This window comes from Dama dama, chromosome 11 (genome assembly GCF_033118175.1).
Source record: "Dama dama isolate Ldn47 chromosome 11, ASM3311817v1, whole genome shotgun sequence".
In the NCBI taxonomy this organism is placed as follows: Eukaryota; Metazoa; Chordata; class Mammalia; order Artiodactyla; family Cervidae; genus Dama; species Dama dama.
This window is the reverse complement of record NC_083691.1, coordinates 60,862,874-60,890,873: the sequence shown is the minus strand read 5'-3', so window position 1 is coordinate 60,890,873 and position 28,000 is coordinate 60,862,874. Positions and strand designations below refer to the sequence as shown.

At 37.1% G+C, this 28,000-nt stretch overlaps 1 protein-coding gene across 5 annotated transcripts in view; it reads right to left on the bottom strand.

Moving 5' to 3' along the window:
- The window catches only part of PUS10 (pseudouridine synthase 10), a 74,981-nt gene that overhangs the window by 45,492 nt on the left and 1,489 nt on the right, over positions 1-28,000 (bottom strand). For 4 of the 5 annotated variants that reach the window (XM_061155380.1, XM_061155377.1, XM_061155378.1 and 1 more), the window contains exons 2-4: positions 25,933-26,073; positions 23,111-23,374; positions 22,408-22,494 (exon numbers count right to left, since the gene is read on the bottom strand). In XM_061155380.1, the coding sequence (XP_061011363.1) occupies positions 22,408-22,494; positions 23,111-23,374; positions 25,933-26,058 (477 nt within the window). In that variant the 5' untranslated portion in view covers positions 26,059-26,073. Of the gene's footprint in view, positions 1-22,407; positions 22,495-23,110; positions 23,375-24,702; positions 24,936-25,932; positions 26,074-28,000 lie in introns of those variants that run through there. The other variant, XM_061155381.1, reaches the window with a different exon arrangement.

The window sequence follows — 28,000 nt, the reverse complement described above, 5'->3', positions numbered from 1 at the left end:
ATCTTAGTAATTTGTTTAATGTAATAAATAAAAATAAAGTAACATAATAATAATTAAAAGGAAACAAATGCAAAAATTACATTTTAAAAGTAAGCAAATATATTTGGATTTCTCATTAAAGAAGAGCAAATTCAGGTATATACTTTTGCTAATTCTGTAAAACAACACGTAATGAGATTTGTATCCAGAATGGGGACAGTGGGAGTGTAGTAGGAAATCTGGAAGTTGGAAAGCAGAGGAGTGGTCAGGGACAAAGACACGTATACACACAAAAAAAGCTGAATCCTAAACTGGCAGAATGAGAAGCTGATACTCTGTGACTAACAAAGTTTGAGGAGTAAACACCACCATGGAATTCTCAAAGTTGGGATAGAAGGAGGAAAAAGGAAGATTGACCAAAAATCTGTTTGAAAAAGACGTAGACCCTCAAATCTCCCATTCCACTCCATTCAGCCAGGTGAATGCCCCTCCCTAACTCCTGTAAAAGGCTAGTTATTTTTCCTGTAGAAGGTAAAATGAGGGTCTTTTCAATGTGGGGTTTGAGTCAAATGAAGGGAAATGACACCAGATGGCAACTTGGATCTCCAGAGAATGAGGAGCACTAAAAACAGTAAATTTGTGGTAAATATAATAGGTAGGTGCCAGGCTTCCCAGGTGGCTCAGTGGTAAAGAATCTACCTGCTAATGCAGGAGATGCAGGCTGGATCCCTGGGTTGGGAATGGAGGAGGAAATGGCAACCCACTCCAGTATTCTTGCCTGAGAAATTCCATGGACAGAGGAGCCTGGCAGGCTACAGTCCACGGGGTCACAAAGAGTCAGACATGACTGAGCAACTGAGCACATTGTTTTCATCTCTTCTTTGAAAGATACATTTTCAGGGCAAAAATTATAACACAGTATCGTCGGGTTAAAACGTATATGGACATAACAAACATACAATAATAGCATTAAGAACAGTAAATAGAAATATAATGTAAGATTACAATATTTACCTGATAGAATTAGGATAAAGATGCTTATTACAGTCCCTAGAGCAAAGGCTGGAAAATTTTTACATAAAAGAGCAGAAAGCATGTTATCTTGGGCTTTGCAGAACATAAGCATCTAGCACCTAATCAACTCGGCTGTTGTTTAGTTGCTCAGTCATGTCTGACTCTTTGCAACCCCCTGGACTATAGCCCGCCAGACTCCTCTGTCCATGGGATTTCCCAGGCAAGAATACTAGAGTGGGTTGCCATTTCTTTCTCTAGGGGATCTTCCCCACCCAGGGATCGAACCTGCATCTCCTGTATTTGCAGGTAGATTCTTTACCAGTAAGCCACCAGTGAAGCCCACAATCAACTCTGCTATTATAGCGCAAAAGAAAAAAAGTCTAAAATAAACTATCTAAGCTCCCAATTTTAGGACACAAAAAATGAAGAACAATTAAAGCCAAAATAAGTAGAAGGAAGAAAACAATAGAGAACAGAAATCAATGAAATATAAACATATATAGAGTAAATCAATGAAATCAAATGCTGGTTCTTTGAACAAATCAATCACATTCATTGGTAAATCTCCAGCTGAACAGATCACAGAGGAAAAAAAGGGAAGACACAAATTACACTGTCATGGAATAAAACATTAAGCGATAAGAAGGGAATACTATGAAAAACTTTATGAGAGTAAATCTGATAATTTAGATGAAACAAATTCCTCAAAAGATACAAATTAACAAAATTGACACAAGATGCAATAGGAAACTTGAATAACCCAATATCAACTAAAGAAACTGAATTTGTAATTTAAAAAATGGGTCAAATATCCTAAGGAATCTACAACACAACTATTAGAGCTATTTTTCCAAGTTTAGCAAGATTCCAAGTTACAAGTCTGCAAAAGCCAATTATATTTCTACAGATCAGCAATGAAAAATTGGAAAATGCAATAAAACTCTAATTCCACTTACAGGAGCACCCAAAACAATGAAATTCTTAGGGACAAGTTATTTTAAATATGTGTGAAATCTGCACAACTAAAGACTATATACCATTGTTGAAAGAAATTAAAGATTAAAATACATGAAAAAATATACTACATTTATGGATTTAAAAAATTCAATATTGTTAAGAAGTCAGTTCTTGTCAAATTTATCTATAAATCCAAGCAATTCCAGTGAAAATTTAAGCAAGTTTTTATTTTTAAAGAAATCAACAAGCTGATTCCAAAATTAGTATGGAAATGGAAAGTACCTAAAATAGTCAAAGCAAAGCAAATTTTAAATGGACAAAGTTCAAAGACTTATGCTATATGTTTTTAAGACATACTATAATGCCATAGTAATCAAGACAGTGTAGAACTGACATAAGAATGGGCCAATGTCAATGTAAGGGAATAGGGAACAAATACATTTATATACACATTCAAGCACACTGTCAGTTTATTTTTGACAAAGGTAGGAAGAAAATCAATGCGAAAAGAAACATCAGATGGTACTGGGGGAAAAAAACTCATCAAAAAAAATTTACCTCACAATATAATAAAATTTAAATTGGAATGGATCATACATCTAAATATAAAAGCTAAATGTAAGAAACTTTTAGAATAAAACACAGGAGAAAAATCATTGCAACCTTACAGTATACAAAGATTTGTTAGCCAAGACACAAATAACACGAACCAGAAGAACGAAAAGCTGGTGAACTGGACTTAATCAAAAGTAAAAACTTCTCCTCTTTGACAGATACCATTTAGAAACCTAAAGAGCAAGGCCACAATGTGGGAGAAAATATTGGCAACATATTTATAAAACAAATTTGTACATGAAACATATTAAGAACTCTTACAATTCAATAAAAAGAAGACAACCCATCTTTTTTAGAGGCACAAAATATCTGTCAAGAAAGCCAAATGTGAAGAGTCTTTACAAAGATATATGATTGGCAAGTAAGCACATGAAAAGATGCCCAATATCATTAGTCATTAGGAAAACAAATACACAACCTCTACACAATCACTAGAATGGCTCAAATGAAAGGGAAGGACGGCAACAAGTATGGACAAGGATGTGAAGCAAGCAGAATGCTTATACACTGATGGTGGGATATAAACTTAAACTGATAAATCCATTTAGGAAAATCATTCGGCAGTTTCTCACAAGGTTAAGCACAAAGCCACCCTATGATCCAGATATTTCACTTCAAAGTAGAAAAATGAATACATATAGTCACACAAAGAATTGTCCACAAAAGTCATAACAGCATTATTCAAAATAACCAAATACTGGGAAAACTGGTCAACCACTTGTAAAAGAATGAAACTAGAACACTTTCTAACACCATACACAAAAATAGACTCAAAATGGATTAAAGATCTAAATGTAAGACCAGAAACTATAAAACTCCTAGAGGAGAACATAGGCAAAACACTCTCCGACAGAAATCACAGCAGGATCCTCTATGGCCCACCTCCCAGAATATTGGAAATAAAAGCAAAACTAAACAAATGGGACCTAATGAAACTTAAAAGCTTTTGCACTACAAAGGAAACTATAAGCAAGGTGAAAAGACAGCCCTCAGATTGGGAGAAAATAATAGCAAACGAAGCAACAGACAAAGGATTAATCTCAAAAATATATAAGCAACTCCTGCAGCTCAATTCCAGAAAAATAAATGACCCAATCAAAAAATGGGCCAAAGAACTAAACAGACATTTCTCCAAAGAAGACATACAGATGGCTAACAAACACATGAAAAGATGCTCCACATCACTCATTATCAGAGAAATGCAAATCAAAACCACAATGAGGTACCATTACACGCCAGTCAGGATGGCTGCTATCCAAAAGTCTACAAGCAATAAATGCTGGAGAGGGTTTGGAGAAAAGGGAACCCTCTTACACTGTTGGTGGGAATGCAAACTAGTACAGCCACTATGGAAAACAGTGTGGAGATTCCTTAAAAAACTGGAAATAGAACTGCCATATGACCCAGCAATCCCACTTCTGGGCATACACACTGAGGAAACCAGATCTGAAAGAGACACCTGCACCCCAATGTTCATCGCAGCACTGTTTATAATAGCCAGGACATGGAAGCAACCTAGATGCCCATCAGCAGATGAATGGATAAGGAAGCTGTGGTACATATACACCATGGAATATTACTCAGCCGTTAAAAAGAATTCATTTGAATCAGTTCTAATGAGATGGATGAAACTGGAGCCCATTATACAGAGTGAAGTAAGCCAGAAAGATAAAGAACATTACAGCATACTAACACATATATATGGAATTTAGAAAGATGATAACGATAACCCTATATGCAAAACAGAAAAAGAGACACAGAAGTACAGAACAGACTTTTGAACTCTGTGGGAGAAGGTGAGGGTGGGATGTTTCGAAAGAACAGCATGTATATTATCTATAGTGAAACAGATCACCAGCCCAGGTGGGATGCATGAGACAAGTGCTTGGGCCTGGTGCACTGGGAAGACCCAGAGGAATCGAGTGGAGAGGGAGGTGGGAGGGGGGATCAGGATGGGGAATACGTGTAACTCTATGGCTGATTCATATCAATGTATGACAAAACCCACTGAAATGTTGTGAAGTAATTAGCCTCCAACTAATAAAAAAAAAAAAAGAATTGAAAGTTAAAAAAAAAAAACAACAAAATAACCAAATACTGCGACAACTGATATATCTGTCAAATGGTGAATAGATAAACAAATGGTATTATATTCATACCTGGAACCCTGCTAAGCAGAGAAAAGGAATTAATTACTGATATATAAACAACATGGATGGGTCTCAAAATCATTATGCTATACCAAAGAAGCCAGATGGAAAAGAATAATGTATTATTCCATTTATATGAAATTCTAAAAAAACACAAAGCAAACTAAATCTATAATATCTGAAAGCAGATCAGTAGTTGGCTAGAGTTGGGAGTGGAAGCACTGCAACAGGCACAAGAAAACTTTGCATGTGTTGGAAATGTTTTATATCTTGATTTTGGTGATGGTTACTTGGACATTATGCATTGGTCAAAATGCAGTAAATTACTTTTTAACTAGGTACGGTTTACTGTTCATAGTTATAACTCATAAGTTGAAACATATACATGCAAGGAGATACCAATAACACTCACTGAAATACCAAAATTTAAAAAATTCAATACTGGGACTTTCCTGGTGGTCCAGTGGCTAACACTCTGTGCTGTCAATGCAGAAGGCCTGGCATTGATCCTGGGGCTCAGGGAAATAGATCCCACATGCCACAACAAAGATGAAAGATTTCAAGTACGACAACTGAGACATTGTGCAGCCAAATAAATAAATATTTTTGTAAAAGACGCAATACTAAGAGTCAATGATGATACAACATAACTGCAACTCTCATACACCATTGATGGGAATGGAAACAAGTAGAACCTCTTTAAAAATTATTTGGCATCATCTGGTAAGCTCAAAGAAATGTATTCCTTATGACTCAGCAACTTTAGTCATAGGCATATATCATAGATGAACTCCTGCATGTATATAAGATAAGCTATGAGAATGCTGATGGTTTCACTGTTGAAAGTAGCCAGAAACTAGAAATGCCCTCAATATCCATTAATAGTAGTATGAATAAACTGTAGTATATACACGTAACTGAATACTGTACAGCCATGAAAACATAGTACAGTTCCACATAGCAGTATCAATGAATCTCTTCAAAAATAGCATCAAATGAAAGAAGCCAGACAAAAGGTTTATCATGGTATGGTTCCATTTTATATAAAGTTCAAGATCACACCCATTTCAGTTCTAGCTTGAGGTGTAAAGACAATGGTTACCTGTGAGAAGAAGGAAGGGGTTAAATGCTGATAAATATAAAAACAATAAATTACTAAAAAGAAAACGAAAATATTTAACCTCTGTGTTTTCTATGAGGCAATTACTTAAAATGTGAGAAATATGAAAAATAAAACAAACTAGAAAAAGACTAAGATATCCAACAAGCTATCCAATATACCTACTATATCACAAGCTCAGGGAAAGAAATCTCTATGCTAATTGATATTGTTTATCTGAACACTCACTCTGACACATTACAGTATACCTGTAGTGAGTGTGATTAAAAGCTCTTCAGAAGACACATGTGGTGCATCTTAATCTTATTTGCAAAATAACTCAGGGTGCATAATGAATAAAAATGTGATCCAACAGAAGTGCCCTGATTATATGTCTGCATTTAAAAAAGTCTTTTGAAATACCAATTTAGCATTTATTCTTAGTTACCGATTTACTCACTAGGACTTGAGTATACATGCCTACTTTCTTCATCAGGAAAGAATTTTACCTTCATAGGTAATGCTTTTAGAAATATGATCCAAATTCTCACTAAAATCACTCTCCCATGGTTTCTAATATAAATTTATAGTGATAATACCAAATGAATATTATATTATTAAAACACATAACACCAGCTTCACAGAAAATTTAAATCCTAGATGGGAACTGAAATCTAAATGGAAACTATTTTATGATTCTTTTTTTAATTGCAATAAATTGGTATATAACATTATATAAGTTTCAGGTGCACAGCATTATAACTTGACATCTGTATACACCACAGAGTGATCGCTACCAAAAGTCTAGTTACCATCCATCACCACAGTTTGGCCCCTTCACTCATTTCACCCAACCTGCAACCCTCTTTGCCTCTGATAACCACCTATCTGTTCTCTGTATCTGTGAATGTGTTTTTGTTTTGCTTTATTTGTTCATTTGTTTTTCTTAAGTTCCACAAGAGTGATATCATACAGTTTTGTCTTTCTCTTTTTTTTTTTCATTTATTTTTATTAGTTGGAGGCTAATTACTTTACAATATTGTAGTGGTTTTTGCCATACATTGACATGAATCAGTCATGGATTTACATGTGTTCCCCATCCTGATGCCCCCTCCCGCCTCCCTCCCCATCCCATCCCTCTGGGTCATCCCAGTGCGCCAGCCCCAAGCACTTGTCTCATGCATCCAACCTGGACTGGCGATCTGTTTCACACTTAATACACATGTTTTGATGCTATTCTCTCAGATCATCCCACCCTCGCCTCAGTTTTGTCTTTCTCTTATTTCATTTATCATAATATCCTCAAGGTTTGTTCATGTTGTTGTAAGTGGCAATATTTCATTCCTTTTATGGCTGAGTAATATTCCATTGTGTATTTACACCACATCTTCTTTATCCATTCACCCTTCAGTGAACATCTAGGTTGTTTCCATATCTTGCTTATTGTAAATAATACAGAATGAACATGGTCAATAGTGAAGCCGGATTTGTTGGACTTCAGGGTGCCACCAGGTCCATCTTCTTGGACATTTGGATATACACATGACAAAAGAGCATCATTGAAAAGCCTAACTGACATGTCCAATTAATAACTGATTATTAAGGGAATACCATCATAATTCATTATCACATAGGCCGAACAACTATCTTAAGATCAAAGGAAAATCAGAAGTAGCTCCTCACAAAAATGACTGGAGATTCCTCTATTTTTAAGATATCTGCTGTGATAAAGTATTTTATTCAAAACCTCTCCTGTACAGTCATCTGATAACAAAACTTGAACACAAGCATAGTGAGGAAATGCTAAAAAAATATAATGTTAGTTTTACTTTCAAAGTTGTAGTCTTAGAGAATCACCAAATAAACTGTTGGTTTATCATCATGCTTGTTAAATTATATATATATATATATATATATATGTTTTTAAATCAAGAATCCTTTCCCTAACTTTGAAGATAATGGACCTTTTGAGTGTGAAGATCAAAACCTAGACTAGGTCTCTCCTGTAAACATAGATATACAATAACCCACTTCTGATATCTAGCTGACCGAATCACATTATAGACAGTAAGCAGAGCATGGAGTGTGCATGCTCAGTAGTGTCCAACTCTTTGCAATCTCATGGACTGTAGCTCACCAGGCTCCTCTGTCCATGGAATTTTCCAGGCAAGAAATAATGAAATGGGTTTCCATTTCCTTCTCCAGCAGATCTTCCTGACCCAGGGATCAAACCAGAGTCTCTCGAGTCTCCTGCATCAGCAGGTGGATTCTTTACCACTTGCACCACCAGGAATAGCAATAATCAAAAGCATAAACTTTGGAGTTGGATACATGAGTATTAAATCCTAGCTCTGTTATTTATTAGCAATGTAACCTTAAGTTTCAATTTAATCATCTATAAAATAGAGATAATAACCCCACCTACTTCAAGGGGCTATTACAATTAAATGAGACAGCACAGGCAGCACACCATCCTACCAATACTAAATGGTGGCAGCTACTGCCCCCTGTATTCCCAGGAAAGGGGTTGTATCTTGCTGCTCCTAAAACATCAGCACACGTTGTGGTGTGACTCTTCACAAATAAACTACCACTTTATATACATATATATTATACATATAAGCTATTATGAATGATTTTTCAGGAATAATAATTTAATAGCTGAGAAGTATTAAGTCTAAAACACAGAGCTGATCTCAGCAAAAAGGGTAATTGAGATAACTTCTCTATGTAACAAGAGAAACCCCAATCTGAAAAAGGCAGAGTCTATTTAGAAGTTCCCCTTTTTCTGAAACTTAGTCCACTCAGCCACACAGTCCTAAAACTGAATGAAAAGAAAACGTTTGACAAGGAAATAGTTGGTAAGTAGCAATGTGCTAAGTAGCAACAGCATTTGATGGGGAAATAGGAAAAGGATGTGTTTTATATCTTGTATTCCTATTAATTCTTTTATATAACCATTTCTCACTATAAAATTTAAAGATACAAAATGTGACAATTCATGAGAATAAGACCATACAAATTAGAACAATAAATTTCAAAATTTCAAGGCTGCCTCATGCTCTTAACACCCTCCGCTCCCTCTAGACCACCCACACTGGTGGATTGGCCACAGCAACCTTTTCTTTCCCATTGCCTCCTCTACCAGTGCTTAGCTGGGTCAGGCCAAGAAAAAAAGCAAAGCTTGGAAGTAACCATATGCATCTTCAAGTATTTAAACATACATCTGAATACTCTGCCAATGGCATTCCTGAATCCAACATGCATTCTATCTTTGTGGTGGTTTTTAGAATTAGCCTTACTCCTAGTTCTATTTCACCGTGCCATCTTATTCCAGGGAATGTGATTTGTTCTTCCTTGCTACAAGCCTCAGTGACCTTAGGAAAGGGTTTTTGCTTTATTTGTTGGCCTCCCTGCACCTTACCCTCCAACTGGGAGTTATTAAACCATTCAATACCTACTCTTACTCCCTGACAGCTAGACTCCTGACTGCTCACCGTAACCAGAACTTGGGTTCTGTACAAATCTTGACTAACCACATGTCACTCATCCTTTCTCCCTGGGAACACATGTCCCACTTGTAGATCAAGTAACAGAATCCTAAAGCTGCTCCCACGTCCAGTCCCATGGCCCCCAGTGTAACACCTCTGCCTGGATTATATCATTCTTGTGTCCCCTGACCTTTTTCGAGTGCATGATTTAACAAGGATAGTAGTTAGGAAAAGGCTATGCCCATAGAGCCAAGGTAGTTAAGTAAATAAAACACACCTAAATATAAAAGATGGAGAGACAGCATAGATTAAAAACAAAAAAAGAGCATGAATCAGGGAGAAACACCCAAATTCCAATAAATGTGACACATTGGGCAAGCTTTGGTTTTTCCCTCTTCACATGAGATGAGATGATTAGTGAGGTAATCCCAATCACCCAAACATACTCTCTTTCCAATTCACAGACACTGGGGATCTGTTAAATTTTCAGATTGAAAAGTTGGGAACTGCTGGCTCTCTGTTAGCGATTCTCCACTAGAGATTTTAATGCATTTACACCTGGGGTGGTGGCATGACCAGACTTTCATATACTGATGTACTCACAGAGGCATGCTATTGGGGTTACCTTTTATAAGGAAGATGGGTTTCAGTTGCTGCCTGTCCTCTGAATGGCTTAAAATGCTGCAGCCTATGTATGCAAAACAGTAGCAAGGTTACTTCCCCCCAAACCATCCATAAAGAGTACTGAAAAATCTTTAAGAGGCAGAGACAGTGATTGCTATAATTTTGCATGTTTTTCAGTGCCTTAACCAGCAACCTTGTAAAAATGCATTGCATGGATAAATGGACCATATAGAGATTGCAGCACATCCTACCTAACTATTCTAACCATAAAATAAAGCTACAAATTCTGGAAACTCCTTAGTAAACCTAGAAAATTTGTCAATTGAAGTGAACCTTAAATTGGTGTTATACTAAATGGTGGGTAAGAAAGAACAAAAAGTGACTTAGGCAGGGTGTTTGTCATACAAATAAAAATTGAGAAGTCATGGAAAATGAACAAAAAGTAGAAAATATGCATGTTAAATTAGAGAGTTGGGTTGATGAGTGGAGAGAGCCAGCTTAGGCCTGTACATACAACATGAACTTGAAAGTGTATCTCTCTGTACCTGGAGTCAAAGAGATATCATCAAATTCTGTTCTATGAGCTAAACATAATTAGAAAAAGCACTGTCCTTTAGACAAAGTAAGCACATGAGTCAATTATAGAGGGTAAAATTACTGGAGTGTCCAGTTAAGAAAGATCCTAGGTTAATGATTGGGAGTTTAAGAAGTCCCTATAAATACACCCAAATTTTTTAATATGTGTATTTTTAGGACAAGTAAGTCATAGATTTCTTTAGATTCTTAATGAGATAACATCCCAAACCGGTTAAGAACCCACAAATTTAAAATTCAAAGTCTTTTGCATACCCATTTGTCAGAATTTAAGGAAAAAAAAATTTTGTACTGCTTTTAATTTTGGCTATTTTCCAGGGCTATGTATAATTTATAGTACTTAGTGCAAAGCCTGGGCTATTACAAAGTATAACCAATGAAAGGGAAGGGAAAAGGTTTTGATTTGACAAATAAAAATCCAAACTATATCAAGTTGCATATAGAGAAGTAACTGTTTCGTACAACCAAAGTAACATTTAAGGGACACTAAATCCATTCAAAGTCAACAGTAATAAGGACGTACTGTATAGCATAGCACAGGGAACTCTACTCAATACTCTGTAATGACCTATGTGAGAAAAGCATCTAAAAAAGAGTGCATTATGTATAACTGACTCACTTGGCTGCGCAGCAGCAACTAACACAATATTGTAAATCAACTCTACACCAATAAAAATGAAAAACAAAGCAAAGTCAATAGCAAACAACTGTTTCCCACATGCCGCTCCTCTGGTGGGGCCAGTATGCCAAAATGATAGTACCATATTGCCCCCTACTGGACTAGACTGAGAAAGACAAACCTAACCAGGACTTTTACATTAGTTACTTTTTTTTAAAGTGTTTACTTTTAAAAGGACTTAATTGGAATGCTCTTTTCCTACAATTCAAGTTTAATCTAATATTAGCATAAGTCTAGGTTATTCATTCTATAGTAATTTTATTGTGGCAGTAATTAAACGTGGTGGAGACGTTTAGAGGAATCAATCACTAACATAAGCTAACACTTAAAAATTACTATATTATTCTAAAAACTATATAGGACCTTATAGTTTAAAAAGGCTAAACAAAGTCTCTAGTCTAACCAACTATATGGTGCACATCTCTGCCAAGTAGCTGCCCAGCGTTGGTTTACACATTCTGATGACAGAAAACTCACCGTACCTGAAAACAGGATAATCCCACTTAGGGCTGAAAATTACTCTATCTCTCCAGGAGAAAACCCCTCAAATACTTAAACAGAGCAAATTCATCCCCCTAAATCGTCTATTCTCCAAACTAAGTAACGAAAGTTCCTTTGGCAGCAGCTCCTGTGACCAGGGGTCAGATGTCTCCACCATTTCAAATACACTCATCTAAATGTGTGTTTGTTTCCACTGCTGCTATTATAACAAATTTCTGCAAATTTCATGATTTAAAACATACATTCAGTATCTTAATATTCTTTAGGTCAGAAGCCTGACACTGGTCTCACTGTGTCAACAGGGCCACATGCTTTTCTGGAGGCTCTAAGCTAGGAGGATCTGTTTTCTTTCCTTTTCTAACTTGTAGATACCACTCATTTTCTTTGGCTCATGACTCCCTCTCACTATCTTTAAAGGGAGCAACATTGCATCTCTCTGACCATTCTCCCACAATCACCTTTTCCTCTTACCACCATCTCAGCCAGGAAGGATACTTTTAAGGACTCACATGATTAGTTTGAGCCCAGTTAGACAACTCCTGCATGGCTCAGCAGTAAAGAACCTGTCTGCCAATACAGGAGACTGTGGTTTGATCCCTGGGTTGCGAATATCCTCCGGAGGAGGAAACGGCAACTCATTCCAGCATTCTTGCCTGGATAATACCATGGGCAGAGGAGCCTGGCGGGCTATAGTCCAAAGGGTGGCAAGGAGTTGGACACAACTGAATGAGCACACATATACAACTAGATAATTAAGGATAATCTCTGTTATCTCTGCATCCTTAATCTTAATGACATCTGCCAAGTCCCTTCTTTTAAGGTATGGATACATATTCACAAGTTTGGGGGATTAGTTCATGGACTACTACAAAATGCATTCCCATCTGTATTTGTTCCTCATTAAGTAGAACATTCCATCTGAATGCAGGACTCCAGGAATGACCAGCACTGAGTGGAAAAAGGACTGTTGTTTTAACCTTTTCAGATTGTTGTTGTTCAGTCACTAAGTCATGCCCAACTCTTTTCGACCCCATGGACTATAGACTGCCAGGCTCCTCTGTTCTCCACTATCTCCCAGAGTTTGCTCAAATTCACACACATTGAGTCAATGATGCTATCTAACCATGTCATCCTCTGCCGCCCCCTTCTCCTTTTTCCCTCAGTCTTCCCCAGCATCAAGGTCTTTTCCAGTGAGTCAGCTCTTCTCAACAGGTGACCAAAGTATTAGAGCTTCAGCTTTAGCAAATCTTTCCAATGAATATTCAGGACTGATTTCCTTTAGGATTGACTGATTTGTTCGCCTTGCAGTCCAAGGGACTCTCAAGAGTCTTCTCCAACACTACCATTAAAAAGCACCGGTTCTTCAGCACTCAGTCTTCTTTATGGTTCAACTCTCACATCCATTACTGGAAAAAAACCACAGCTTTGACCATACTCTCCTTCTTTGGCAAAGTAATAACTCTGCTTTTTAATATACTGTCGAGGTGTGTCATAGCTTTCCTTCCAAGGAGCAAGCATCTTTTAATTTTATGGCTGAAGTCACCATTTGCAATGATTTTCGAGCCCCAAAAAATAAAGTCTGTCACTATTTCCACTTTTTCCCCTTCTATTTGCCATGAAGTGATGGGACCAGATGCCATGATCTTAGTTTTTTGAATGCTGAGTTTCAACCCAGCTTTTTCACTCTCCTCTTTCACTTTCATCAAGAGGCTCTTTAGTTTCCTCTTCACTTTCTACCATTAGAGTGGTATCATCTGCATATCTGAGGTTGTTGCTATTTCTCCTGGCAATCTTGATTCTTCTTATGATTCAAACAGTCCAGCATCTCTCATGATGTACTCTGCATATAAGTTAATATGACAATATACAACCGTGCCATACTCCTTTCCCAATTTGGAATAAGTCAGTTGTTACATATCCAGTTCTGTTGCTTCTTGACCCACATATAGATTGCTCAGGAGACAGGTAAGGTGGTCTGGTATTCCCTTCTCTTTAAGAGTTTTCCACAGTTTGTTGTGGTCCACACAGTCAAAGGCTTTAGCATAGTCAATGAAGAAGTAGATGTTTTTCTGGAACTCCCTTACTCCATGATCCAGTGAATGTTGGCAATTTGATTTTGGTTCCTCTACCTTTTCTAAATCAGCTGTACATCTCTGGAAGTTCTCAGGTCACATACTATTGAAGTCTGGCTTGAAGGAATTTGAGCATAACATTGATAGCATGTGAAATGAGTGCAATTGTGCAGTAGTTTGAACATTCTTTGGCACTGCCCTTCTTTACAATTAAAATGAAAACTGACCTTTTCTAGTTCTGTGGCCACTGCTGAGTTTTCCAAATTTGCTGACATATTGTGTACAGCACTTTAACAGCATCACCTTTTAGGTTTTGAAATAGCTCAACTGGAATTCTGTAGATTTGTTAGTAGTAATGCTTCTTAAGGCCCACTTGACTTCACACTCCAGGATGTCTGGCTCTACGTAAGTGACCACACCATCACAATTATCTGGGTCATTAACACCTTTTTTTGTAGAGGTCTTTTGTATATTCCTGCCACCTTTTCTTAATCCCTTCTGTTTCTGTTAGGTCCTTACCATTTTCTGTCCTTTATCATGCCCATCCTTGTATGAAATCTTCCCTTGATAACTCTAATTTTCTTAAAGAAATTTCTAATCTTTCCCATTCTGTTGTTTCCGTCTATTTCTTTCCATTTTTCATTTAAGAAGTCCTTCTTATTTCTCCTTGCTATACTTCTAATATCTGGACTGAAATCCAAAGAGCTTATCTAATCACATCCATAATTCACATTGGGCTACTAACTAAAACCCTTAAGCTTTGCTATAAACAGAGCTCTGAAGCTACTCCTGCCTCATCCTTTACTTGGCAGTTGTTTTTCTAAACACAAGTATAAAAACATATGTTTAATTCTATTAAATTTTATCTTGTTAGATTTTCCCTATTCTTGAGATCTTTTTGGACCTCAATTCTAATAGTTAACCTGTCTGTTATACTCTCAAGTCTCTATCATGCACAACTATAGTAAGTGTTCCTCACGATCACATGTTCCATCATCACTGATAGAAATCATAAACAGGACAAGGTATGAAAAGAGTCTTGCAGCACACCAGAAATCTCCCTGAAGTTTGGTGATTCTTGAATTCTAATATGTACCTAACTTGTGGAGAGGCTTCTCTGACCTCTCTCTAGAGATTACGATTTAGGAGGTCTGAGACAAGGCCTACAATGTTTTCGACATCTTTCCTAAAGTGAGTTTCAAGTGGTTGATCTACAGAGCACCTTTGGAAAAACATCATCCAGTCTGATACCAGTCGTTAATCAGCTCCTTCTGGGCATGACCAAAATCCACCCAACTGTTTTCACTTCCTGGTCACATTTCCTGCCACTTTTTAGGAAGTTACCATGGGAAAGAAACCTGATCAAACGACTAGCTGAGTCCCAGTCATACAGGTGCTACTGCATTTCCCTGTTCTACCAGTCCTGGGTCAGGAAGATCCCCTGGAGAAGGGAATGGCAACCCACTCCAATACTCCTGTCTGGGAAATCCCATGGACAGAGAAGCCTGGCAGGCTACAGTCCAGGGGGTTGCAAGGAGTCGGACACGACTGAGCACGCTCAGACGAACCAGTCCTACTAGACTGTAAATGCAAGAAATAATACAGACGTAATTCGACTCTAATGAATTTGTTCAACTAAGTTTTCCTTATCCTCACTGTCCACAATTGACTCTTTAGTTTCTGATCTAGAATCTTGCCAGGCTTTTAGATTCAAGGTCACTAGTTGGTAGGTAACAAAACCAACTTTCCTCTGCTTTGGAAAGTTACAACTGCTCTCATCTGTCTCTAGACGTTTGGAAAATCTGCTTTTAAAACCTCTCAATGATCATGGAGGCTGCAAGTTTCTTTTCAATCTATTCTGGAATGTAATTCATCCAGATCTGAACACCTGAACCCATTTGGAAATGCTTAACAATCTGGACTGGGGACTGCGGAAACAGACTCTTGGAGGGCACAGACAAAACTTTGTGTATACCAGAAGCCAGGAGAAATGAGCAGAGTCCCCACAGGAGACTTGCCTGTGAGTGTCCAGGAGTCTCTGGCAGAGGTGTGGGTCGACAGTGGCCTGCTACGGGGTCAGGGGCACTGAAAACAACAGTGCATGCACAAGTCCTTTTGAAGGAGGCCACCATTGTAATCCTCACAGCTACCATAGTTTAAGTCACTCAGTCATGTCCGACTCTTTGTGACCGCATGGACTGTCGCCCACGCGGCTCCTCCGTCCATGGGATTCTCCAGCCAAGAATACTGGAGTGGGTTACCGTTTCCTTCTCCAGGGGATCTTCCTGACCCAGGGATCGAACCCAAGTCTCCCGCATTGCAGGCAGACACTTTAACCTCTGAGCCACCAGGGAAGCCCTACCATAGTTTGGCCTGGGCCAAATCAACAGGAAGGGAACACAGCCCCACGCATCAACAGAAAACTGGATTAAGATTTACTGAGCATGGCCCTGCCCAGTTTCCCCCACAGTCAGTCTCTCTCATCAGGAAGCTTCCGTAAATCTCTTATCCTTATCTATCAGAGGGAAGAGAGAAACTGATCACATGGACCACAGCCTTGTCCAACTCAATGAAACTATGAGACATGCCCTGTAGGGCCAACTAAGACGGATGGGTCATGGTAGAGAGGTCTGACAAAACGTGGTCCACTGGAGAAGGGAATGGCAAACCATTTCAGTATTCTTGCCATGAGAACCCCCAAAACAGTATGAAAAGGCAAAAAGATAAGACACTGAAAGATAAACTCTAGGTGTCCAATATGCTACTGTAGAAGAGTGGAGAAATAACTGCAGAAGTAATGAAGAGGCAGAGCCAAAGTGAAAACAATGCCCAGTTGTAGATGTGACTGGTGATGGAAATAAAATCCAATACTATAAAAAACAATATTGCATAGGAACCTGGAATGTTAGGTCCATGAATCAAGGCAAATTGGAAGTAGTCAAACAGGAGATGGCAAGAGTGAATGTTGACATTTTAGAAATCACTGAACTAAAATGGACTGGAATGGGTGAATTTAATTCAGATGACCATTATATCTACTACTGTGGGCAAGAATCCCTTAGAAGAAATGAAGTAGCCATCATAGTCAACAAAAGAGTCTGAAATGCAGTACTTTGGTGCAATCTCAAAAATGACAGAATGACCTCTGTTCGTTTCCAAGGCAAACCATTCAATATCACAGTAATCAAGTCTATGTCTCAACCAATAATGCCAAAGAAGCTCAAGTTGAATAGTTCTATGATGACCTACAAGACCTTCTAGAACTAACACCCAAAAAAGATGTCCTTTTCATCACGGGGGACTGGAATGCAAAAGTGGGAAATCAAGAAACACCTGGAGTAACAGGCAAGTTTGGCCTTGGAGTACCAAAATGAAGTAGGGCAAAGTCTAACAGAGTTTTTCCAAGAAAACATACTACACTGGTCATAGCAAACATCCTCCTCCAACAACACAAGAAACGACTCTATATATGGACATCACCAGATGGTCAATACCAAAATCAGACTGATTATATTATTTGCAGCCAAAGATGGAGAAGCTCTATACAGTCAGCAAAAACAAGACCAGGAGCTGACTGTGGCTCAGATCATATACTCATTATTGCAAAATTCATACTTAAATTGAAGAAAGTAGGGAAAAACCATGAGACCATTCAGGTATGACCTAAATCAAATCCCTTATGATTATACAGTGGAAGTTACAAAGAGACTCAAGGGACTAGATCTGATAGACAGAGTACCTGAAGAACTATGGACAGAGGTTCATGACATTGTACAGGAGGCAGGGATCAAGACCATCCCCAAGAAAAAGAAATGCAAAAAGGCCAAAATGGTTGTCTGAGGAGGCCTTACAAATAGCTGAGAAAAGACAAGAAGTGAAGGCAAAGGAGAAAAGGAAATGTATTCCCATTTGAATGCAGAGTTCCAGAGAATAGCAAGGAGAGATAAGAAAGACTTCCTCAGTAATCAGTGCAAAGAAATAGAAGAAAACAACAGAATGGGAAAGACTAGAGATCTCTTCAACAAAATTAGAGATACCAAGGGAACACTTCATGCAAAGATGGGCACAATAAAGGACAGAAATGGTATGAACCTAACAGAAGCAGAAGATATTAAGATGAGATGGCAAGAATACACAGAAGAACTATATAAAAAAGATCTTCATGACCCAAATAACCATGATGGTGTGATCACTCACCTACAGCCAGACATCCTGGAGTAAGAAGTCAAATGGGCCTTAGAAAGCATCACTATGAACAAAACTAGTGGAGCTATTTCAAATCCTAAAAGATGCTGCTGTGTAAGTGCTGCACTGAATATGCCAGCAAATTTGGAAAACTCAGCAGTGGCCACAAGACTGGAAAAGTTCAGTTTTCATTCCAATCCCTAGGAAAGGCAATGCCAAAGAATGTTCAAACCACCACACAACTGCACTCATCTCACACACTAGCACAGCATGGCTCAAAATTCTCCAACTTAGGCTTCAACCATCCATGAACCAAACTTCCAGTTGTTCAAGGTGGATTTAGAAAAAGCAGAGGAACCAGAGATCAAACTGCCAACATCTGCTGGATCATTGAAAAAGCAAGAGAGTTCCAGAAAAACATCTATTTCTGCTTTATCGACTATGATGTCAAAGCCTTTGACTGTGTGGATCACACAAACTGTGGAAAATTCCTCAAGAGATGGGAATACCAGACCACCTTATCTGCCTCCTGAGAAATCTGTATGCAGGTCAAGAAGCAACAGTTAGAACTGGACTTGGAACAACGGACTGGTTCCAAATTGGGAAAGAAGTACATCAAAGTTGTATATTGTCACCCTGCTTATTTAACTTACATGCAGGTTGAGTCATGTGAAATGCCAGGCTTGATGAAGCACAGGTCGGAACCAAGATTGTTGGGAGAAATATCAGTAACCTCAGATAGGCAGATGACACCACCCTTATGGCAGAAAGTGAAGAAGAACTAAAGAGCCTCTTGATGAAAGTGGCTCTCCTCTTTAGAAGAGTGAAAAAGCTGGCTTAAAACTCAACATTCAAAAAACTAAGATCATGGCATCCAGTCCCATCACTTCATGGCAAATAGATGGCGAATCAATGGAAACAGTGAGAGACTATTTTCCTGGGCTCCAAAATCACTGCATATGGTGACTGTAGCCAAAAATTAAGAGACACTTACCCTTGGAAGAAAAGCTATGACCAACCTAGACAGCATATTAAAAAGCAGAGATATTACTTTGCCAACAAAGGTCCATCTGGTCAAAGATATGGGTTTCCCAGTAGTCATGTATGGAGTGAGAGTTGGCCCATAAAGAAAGTTGAGCACCGAAGAATTGATGCTTTGAACTGAGGTGTTGAAGAAGAGTCTTGAGAGTCCCTTGGATTGCAAGGAGATCAAACCAGTCAATCCTAAAGGAAATCAGTCCTGAATATTCACTGGGAGAACTGATACTGCAGCTAAAACTCCAATACTTTGGCCTCCTAATGCAAAGAACTGACTCACTGGAAAAGACCCTGATGCTGGTAAAGACTGAAGGCAGGAGAATGCATGACAAAGGATGAGATGGTTGGATGGCATCACCAACTTGATGGACAAGCTCAAACGCAAGCTCTGGAAGTTGGTGATGGACAGGGAAGCCTGGCATGCTGCAGTCCATGGGGTTCCAGAAAGTCGGATACAACTGAGCAACTGAACTGAACTGACCATGTGGAGCTTTCATTCCCTTAGCAGTGACCATTTGAACCTTTTCATTTGCAGGTCATTTTCCGTGGAGAAGGAAATGGCAACCCACTCCAGTATCCCTGCCTGGAAATTTCCATGGATGGAGGAGCCTGGCAGGCTACAGTCCACTGGGTTGCAAAGAGTCAGACATGACTGAGCGACTTCACTTTCACTTTCTTTGACAAACAAAATAGGGTCTTCAGGGTTCTGCTTTCTTTATATCATGCATCAGCAGTATACCTTTAGTATCAGAAAGCAGATCTATCCCCTTTTCATCTCTTTGTTGATCTAAATATAACTTTAAGTACCCCAAGTCTTCCTTTGCAATTCTTGCAAGTCTGTACTCATTTTTCCCTTTGCTGTTATTATAGATCTAAGCCTCCTTCTACATTTGCCTTAATTTGACTTCACCTTTTCTATATTTTTTAAAAATTGATATCCGGTTGGTAAAATAAAAAAAAATTTAATTGTTGGAGTTGGATGATACACATAGGGTTCATTAGGCTAGTCTTACTACTTTTGAAACTTATCAAAGAAAAAGTCAAACAAATATATAAATACAAATGTTTACACACACACACAGAGAAAGTGAGAGAAGATAGCCTCCATTTCTTCTTCATCAGGATGTAATTTTCTCCCTAAACTTTATTTTATTGGTTGGGGTAATTTGCTTTTTTTTTTGGTCATGCCGCATGGCTTGCAGAATCTTAGTTCCCCAACCGGGAACTGAACCCAGGCCATGGTAGTGAAAGCACAAGTACTAATCCCTGGACTGCCAGGGAACTCACATGGATAATCTGGCTTTAACTAAGGTCTGAATTGCACTTTCTCTGAATTTCCCAATCCTTTTATTTTCCAGGCCAGATTCCTATGCCATTTTTTCTTTGACTGCCTTTTCCTCTGAACTGCTTGAAGTCTACACATCAAAAGTCTAGTATATATTCTAATTATGCCTACTTCTCCCATCCTATCAGGAATACAAATTTTAAAAGATTTGTTCACTTAGGAGTAGATTAGTTCCCCCATTATCCTTTAGGGCAGTGGTTCTCAATGTGTGGTCCTTATAGCGGCACCAACATCACCCAGAAGCTTGTTAGAAATGCAAATTCATGCGTCCCACTCACCTACTGTATCAGAATCCCTGGGGATGGGGCCTAGGGGACTCTCCAATTGATTCCTATGCACATTAAAGTTTGAGAACAACTACTTTAAGAAAGTAAACTGTTCCAATTCAAAAGCTGTCAAGACAATGTGCTTTAAACTGTGATTTCCATCAAGTGCCTTAACACCAAAAGTCCCTCATACTACTGCATACTTTCATGACTCTCTTATGTCTGCAACTCATCACTTCTGCCCTTGACCAAGGGACATACAACACAGTTCCACTCCTGTCATTGATGCCGTTTCTCTTTTTATGCTTCTCTGGGTGTTCAGCATCCTTCCACTTGCAGGATCTCAGATCTCAATGCATGTACACATAATTTCTTGCCACATCACAATATTACATCTCTCCTTTAAACAAATCTGAATCTTGCAACAACAACAACAAAAAAATCCTTCCATAGTTACATTCAAGTGATAAGGCCAATTTCAGAAAGTCACCATGATAGCTAAGAGATATTTATAACCAACTTTATCATCCAAATTTTGTATGCTGTTATGAAGGCTTTGGAGCCTCTAAGTATTAGATCCAACTAGCTTCCATATTGTTATCTTCTGTGAATCCCTGGATATGGTCTCCATTTATTCTGCTTATCATGTTTTACTTGCTATCTAACAGGTGTTTGTCAGTTCATCACTTGTTTTTCCGCTCTTTAGCAATATTAGTCTGTAACTGTCCTGACCAGACCAACTAGTCCAACTAGTTCCTAGGAAAACGTGTACAGGAACTGTACTCCACCCCTCCTTCCATATTCTCCCAAACTCAGTGAACATGATGGTGATTATACTAAATGCAAGTTTTTCTTCCTACACTTTTAAGTTAGTGCTTCTATAATGATGATAAGCTAAAATTATAGCTTAGCCAGAAAGGAACTGGTAGGGCCAGAAATATGGAAGAGTGAATACAAATTTAACAGTTTGATTTTTTAAAAAATTCTTTATTTGAGCTCATCCCTTTCCTAGGTTCTTCTGTAAACAGGAATATAATAAATACTACCAGGCAAATGAAAAATTATTTGCTTTTAAATAAATTTATCTGTGATCTTAATTTTCTTCTTTAGAAGTAGGAAAAAAGGTGAATGATTTCAACTGACTCAATTGTATATTCCAACATGAATTATGAGATAACCAGCATCAGTGAATGGCACATAGGTCAGTAGTTAATTTTACATACAGACAAGTTCTAAGTTTTATAAGATCTAAGCTGACAACATAGAAGAAATAAGGCAGTAAAGATGCACAAAATTTATGTTCAAAATACAAGAATATTCTGAAGATGTATAGTTCGTTTAAACTGGGTTGAGTAACAAATAAGTTTTGAAAAGCCTATCCCTTATCCAGCGGATCTTCCCAACCCAGGAATTGAACTGGGGTGTCCTGCATTACAGGCAGATTCTTTACCAACTGAGCTATCAGGGAAGCCCCAAAGATCTCTGAAGTCCTGGTTAAATCTCTTTCTCTGACCAGCATGTCTCACACAGAGCTAATGCTCAATGAATGTTGCTGCTGAATAAGGACCTTTAAAAAAGATGGCAGTCCTATGAGGGATAGATTAACTTGAACCAATAATTCCTTTTTTCATTCATTCATTCAACATTATTAAACATTTATAATATAATGCTTTCAGTCATTCAATAAATACACGAAGTGTGAAAACATAATATGGTAAGGAATATTTATACTTCCCTATTTTTTTAGGAATTCTATTGCATACTTCACATATAGTTTTATGAATGTAAATGACCTTACCTCTCTTACAGATAGCTGTGGTGGGAAGGAGATTGACAATACCAAGTTGGTGAATTCAAACCCAGAGGCCTCAACCTTTTGGGACACCTAAAAAAGTATTACATAGAAAGTATTTTTTATTCCATAAAAAAAGTGTTACACAAATTTCTAAGAATTGCCAAAACAATCCTGAAATCAAATATTTGATGTCACAAGGTGCCAAAAGAGCCAGGACTCACCTGCAGAACAATCTATCGAATGTCAAAATACTTTTCTATTAAGTCACCTGATAATTCAGAAACGATTTTAAACAAAATAGAGCCAAATAGGCACTCTTAACACCTGGCGACAAAAAGCAATCTCACCTTCAATCATGTACCTTTCACAAAGTTCTAGACACTGAGAGGTCTCAAAAAGAACTGTTTCTCTAACTCCTTAGCTATGTTAAACAGCAAAGGGGAAACTGCCATATTTTGTTCAATTGAACAGCACTCAGAACAGAAATACATGGATGCATACTTCATTGATTTTTTCAGACATGTTGATAAAAAGGTAATTTGAGAATAGTAGACTTCGTTTTTAAAAAATTAAGAAAATATTCCAATAATCCATTTGTGTGAAACAAATTAAAATGAATGGCATTCTTCCTTTGGATACAGGAACTATAGGCCTTAGAACTGAAAATCTTTATATATTACACATTAATAAAAAAAAATCAGTGTACCTTTTTAATGAACTCTTTTTCACAGAAATCTTGAAGAATTCCTAGGCATACATTGCATACATTTAAATTCGAATTCTTTGAAGAACTGCTTCCATCTTCAGTCACTGAGAGCTTTCCCTCTCCATTTTGACTCAGACTATCCATTCCATCAATCCGATCTTCTGGTTCTTGGAGTCGAATTTTCTTGGGAGGTGGGTTTGGAACTTCAGAAACTAATTCATCTTCTTCAGCTTCCAGAAATTTTTGTAGTTCACTGAGCAACTCCTGAAAAGTTAATTAAAAAGAAAAAGTAATGACTCTTTGACAATATCCTTAAAGATAAGATGAAGCATGAAAACAGGAATGAAAATTATGATGTATCATAGACTTATACAATGCTGATTTACATCAATTCTGGAGCAACGAATTTGTTTTATTAACCAGCACTGGCTTTCGGGAGAATTTAGAAGAGATTTACCTAGCTCCTATAATATGTGTGTGAATACTTTTTCAAAAGGGTTTCATACATCAGTGGAGCTAAATTCTTTAATCTGAGATGGAAAAGCTCCATTAACAAATTTTCTAATTTGATTTGTAGTTCTGTTTTGATGATCATTCACTTGCTAATTTCAGTAACACAAATAAACAAAATAAAAAACTTCAATTCTAATTATTAACAAGTAGAAATGCAAACTGAATTTCCATTCATATTAGGTTATTTAATAATCTCACAACCACAAAAATCTCATATGTTCAATGTTTAATATAAAATCTAAAAAATTAAATTTAAAGTCTACTAAGTAAAAATAATTTCAAGGCAATTAACTACACAAAGGTAAACAGATGCTGGCAATGCTGAAATTTGGCATCATAATTACATACCACTAATAGGCAATTATTGAAAAAAGCTCTTTACTACATTCTGGTTTCCCTAATTTCTGTCACTCTTAGTATTGGAATGTAAATTGTGGCACTGCTTTCAAACATTCTCATATGTCAGACATACCACTCATCTAAATATTCAGAGGACTTTTCTTCTGTTTTGTCTAAATTAGGCAGATATTATTCAGTTGCTGAATAAATACCTCTTTGAAATTCACTCACATTACAATTTACTGACTCCAAAGGGAAAAATCTTTCACTCAAACAAATTTAATTGATTTTATTAAGACACTAGTTTTCCTATTAAATCTTTAATAGAGAAATATGTACTCATACATATATACACATACAGGTATATTATGGCCCACACAAATATGTTTATTATTACCTAAGATCTATAATGTCAATAAACATTGTACAGATATATTAATATGTATGTGCACATATATGACATGATTAGAAAATACCAAAATATAAGTATATTTACCCAATAAAGTCCTCAGATATTTTCATGTTTATTTACATAAAATGATATATTAGTTGGTAACACTAAGTCTCTATACGAAACTTACAACATATGTATAAAACAATGTATCTGAAAATAATTGAGGAGAGTTACATAAACTCAATCTTATTACTTTGTAGTTATTATGCATATAAATGATATAGATATATTTATTAGTTTTCATAGCATATGTACCATTTTCAGTTTTCAAAGTGTTTTCACATACGTTATTAGATATTGTCCCTTAAAATCCTGTGAGGTGGATGTTATCATCAATTCCATTTACAGAGGAGAAAACTGAAGCTGGAAAGTGGTGGAACTGGGGTTCAAATCCATGTCTTCTAGCTCCAAATTCTAGGCTTTGGATTCAGACAGACAGTTCATATCCTAGCTTGCTCACTTAATAGCTGTGTAACTTTGGGCAGGTTGCTTAACCTCTCTGTGCCTCAGTTTCGTCATCTGAAAATAGAGACAATCATAGTATGTACTTACCTAATAGGTTATTATGAGGGTTTTATGAGCACTTGACATATAAAAATGTATATGAATACTGGACATAATTACTAATTTCCAAGATAATAGAAACGATTAATACATAGAAGGAATGACTGCTGTTGCTAACTCCTGGGAAATTTTTTTTCTGTCTGTGCCATGTGCAGCATGTGGGATCTTAGTTCCCCAACCAGGGATTGAACCCATGCCCCCTGAAATGGAAGCACAGATTCTTAACCACTAGACAGCCAGGGAAGTCCCTGGGAAATTTTTTTTTAATTATAGGAAATTGAGCGTGCAGGCATGCATGTGTGTGAATTTGTACTGCTTATATAAGTACACATTTATATACATATATAATTACTATCTGCCTCTGAAATGAACATCACTATTAGAGTAAAATATATTTCACAAAATGTTATGTATCTTATATGAAATATTCTATAAAATGTCAAAGCTCTCTGTATATTACCATAAATGTCAAAGACCTCAGTACATTACTTTTTTGTTATGAATAGCACAAGTGATGATAGATGATAAGCATTTACTTCTAGAAAGTTATAAGTACCCCCTATCTGTACATACAAGTGGCAAAATAAAAAACAGAAAAAGAAGAAAAGGCAACCAAACTCATAATGCTTCCAACCCCGTCTGTTATATTTTACTAAAATCTGGTGAGAAACACTATTTTGTGATATCCTGTCTAGACAGTCTTTAGGAAAGGTCTATGCAAACATTAAATGTCCCAGGGAATTGCTCCACAAAGATCCTACTACATTAAATGCAACATATAATCACTTAAGAAGGAACTTACATTTATATGGTAATGGAAATTCTAAAATTATCATTAATTATTTTATTAGTTTTTTAATGAAGAGTTATGAACAGATACTTGCTCTCAAATACACAGGTACTAACTTTAAAAAGAGAGACCCTTTCTTAACTTTAGAAAGAAAGAAAATACCTTGTAGGGAAGTTTGTATGGTGCGTGAAAATCCACACCACAGAATCTGAAGATACATCTTGGACAGGTACCAGTACTGAGCAACAGCTGGGCCACACGCTTGTTTTCCGCAGTCAGAGGAAACATATTCAGTAACTGCAACTAGAAAAAAAGAGCAAGTAAAACTAACGAGCATCTTTTGTGCTTTACTTTCATGGACAAATATATGGTCACCTTTAAGGATAAGCCTCTTTAAGGACAAAAAGTTCATATTTGGAAATCACTATTTGGTACTCTCCAATAACGTTGCTTTCATTACATCCATATTGAAACATAAACTTGAAGGCACTTTATTAGATGGATCAGGTAAAAGTTTCTAGTTGTCGAGGACTCAACATTCTAGATTATGATAAGTGTATCAACATAACTAAATCAATCAAAAGAAATAAAAATAAAGCAAATAAAATATGGTTGTCTCTGGGGAGGACAATGAAAACAAGAATAGAGACTGCAATTTTGCTTTTTATTTTGTACCATTCAGTATTGTTTGAGAGCACAGAGCAGTAAATTCGATCAACTTTCCTGTTAGAAATAAAAAATGAGTTTACTAGCGGTTTCCCTGGTGGTTCAGTGGTAAATAATCTGCCTGCCAATGCAGGAGACAGTTTCGATTCCTGATCCAGGAAGATTCGCCATGCTGCAAAGCAACTAAGCCCATGTGCCACAAGAGAGTAGTCCCCACTTGCCACAACCAGAGAAAAGCAGGTGCAGCAATGAAGACCCATACAGCCGAAAATAAATATTTTATATTTTTGCTAGAAAAAATAATCAGATCATTCTATGTTACATAATACTCGACTGACCTTAATGACAGTTAAGTAGACAAGTATTCAAAATAAAATGATCAGTAGATTCAAAAAAGTCAATTTTACTTTGATGAAATAATAACTAAAAAACAACCAACTATTAACAAAGTGAGAACAATCTATTCTTTCCTACACAAGTAAAAACTCCAACAAAAACAAATTAAATGCAAAATATTTCAGAGTAATTGTTGTCTAAAACAACTTGTTACTTTTCAATTTGAAAAAACTCACTTAGAAGTAAATACTGCATAGAGAATGGGCTCTTATTGCCTGGAAGGAGGGGGTAATAAAAATTAAATTATGGAATCATTCTTTTGGGGGGCTGGGTCTTCTGATTAATGAATCAGCTCACATTAGTTTAAAATGAGGAACTAGTGATGTTTTATAAAACTATAATTGCATGGTAATGGTACTGAGGTACTGACAAAAGACTGGCACCTTTAATTTGTGCAAAGTCATAATTCAAACGAACTTGCTTAATATTAGCGGGAGAGTGAAGTTCTTACCAACTGCTTTCTATGAAGATGTGACTCTTAGAATCAGTTTATGTTTTCTAACCTTTTAAACCCACTACTAAATTCAAGTGTCTAAATGTTTGTGGCCACTTATCAAGAGCAGATCCTTGACAGAAAATAATGAAGACAGGTAGGTAGTTCTTTGGAATTCTTCACCATAAAAATCAGTTGAGCAGGCAAGACTACAAACAACAGATTGCCTGTGGCTAGGTTCTAATTCAGTTATATATGTGCAGTTGGGAGGGAGAGGCAGGGAAGGAAATCAGGTCTGTCTGGACACACCAGTGAGAACTTTCAGACACCCAGATTGGGTAACACTGATTTAGGGTTGCCTAAGTAAATTGGAGCTTGGGAAGTAAAGAATATGTGGGGAACACTCTTGACAAAATGAAGCTCTGTGTGACCATTATTTACAAAAGATCTGAATCTCTTCCCCTAGCCCATTTAATCTAGTAGTTTGGTGCTGAGAAGGGTTGGCATTCTTTAAGAAGCTGATTGTCAGCATTTAAAGTGTATCCCTGATGCACTGGCCTCACAGAGAAACTGTTTCTATCTTGCCCCTTTATCTTTTCTCCTCCTTTCCATTAGCTAAGGTTAAGGATTTCATTTAATTGAGAATTAAGCTTTAATTAGAAAGAGAAACAAATAAACCCTCCTGACCAATAAATAAATCCGTGAGTGACCTTTAAAAAGGACACTTTGTACTGA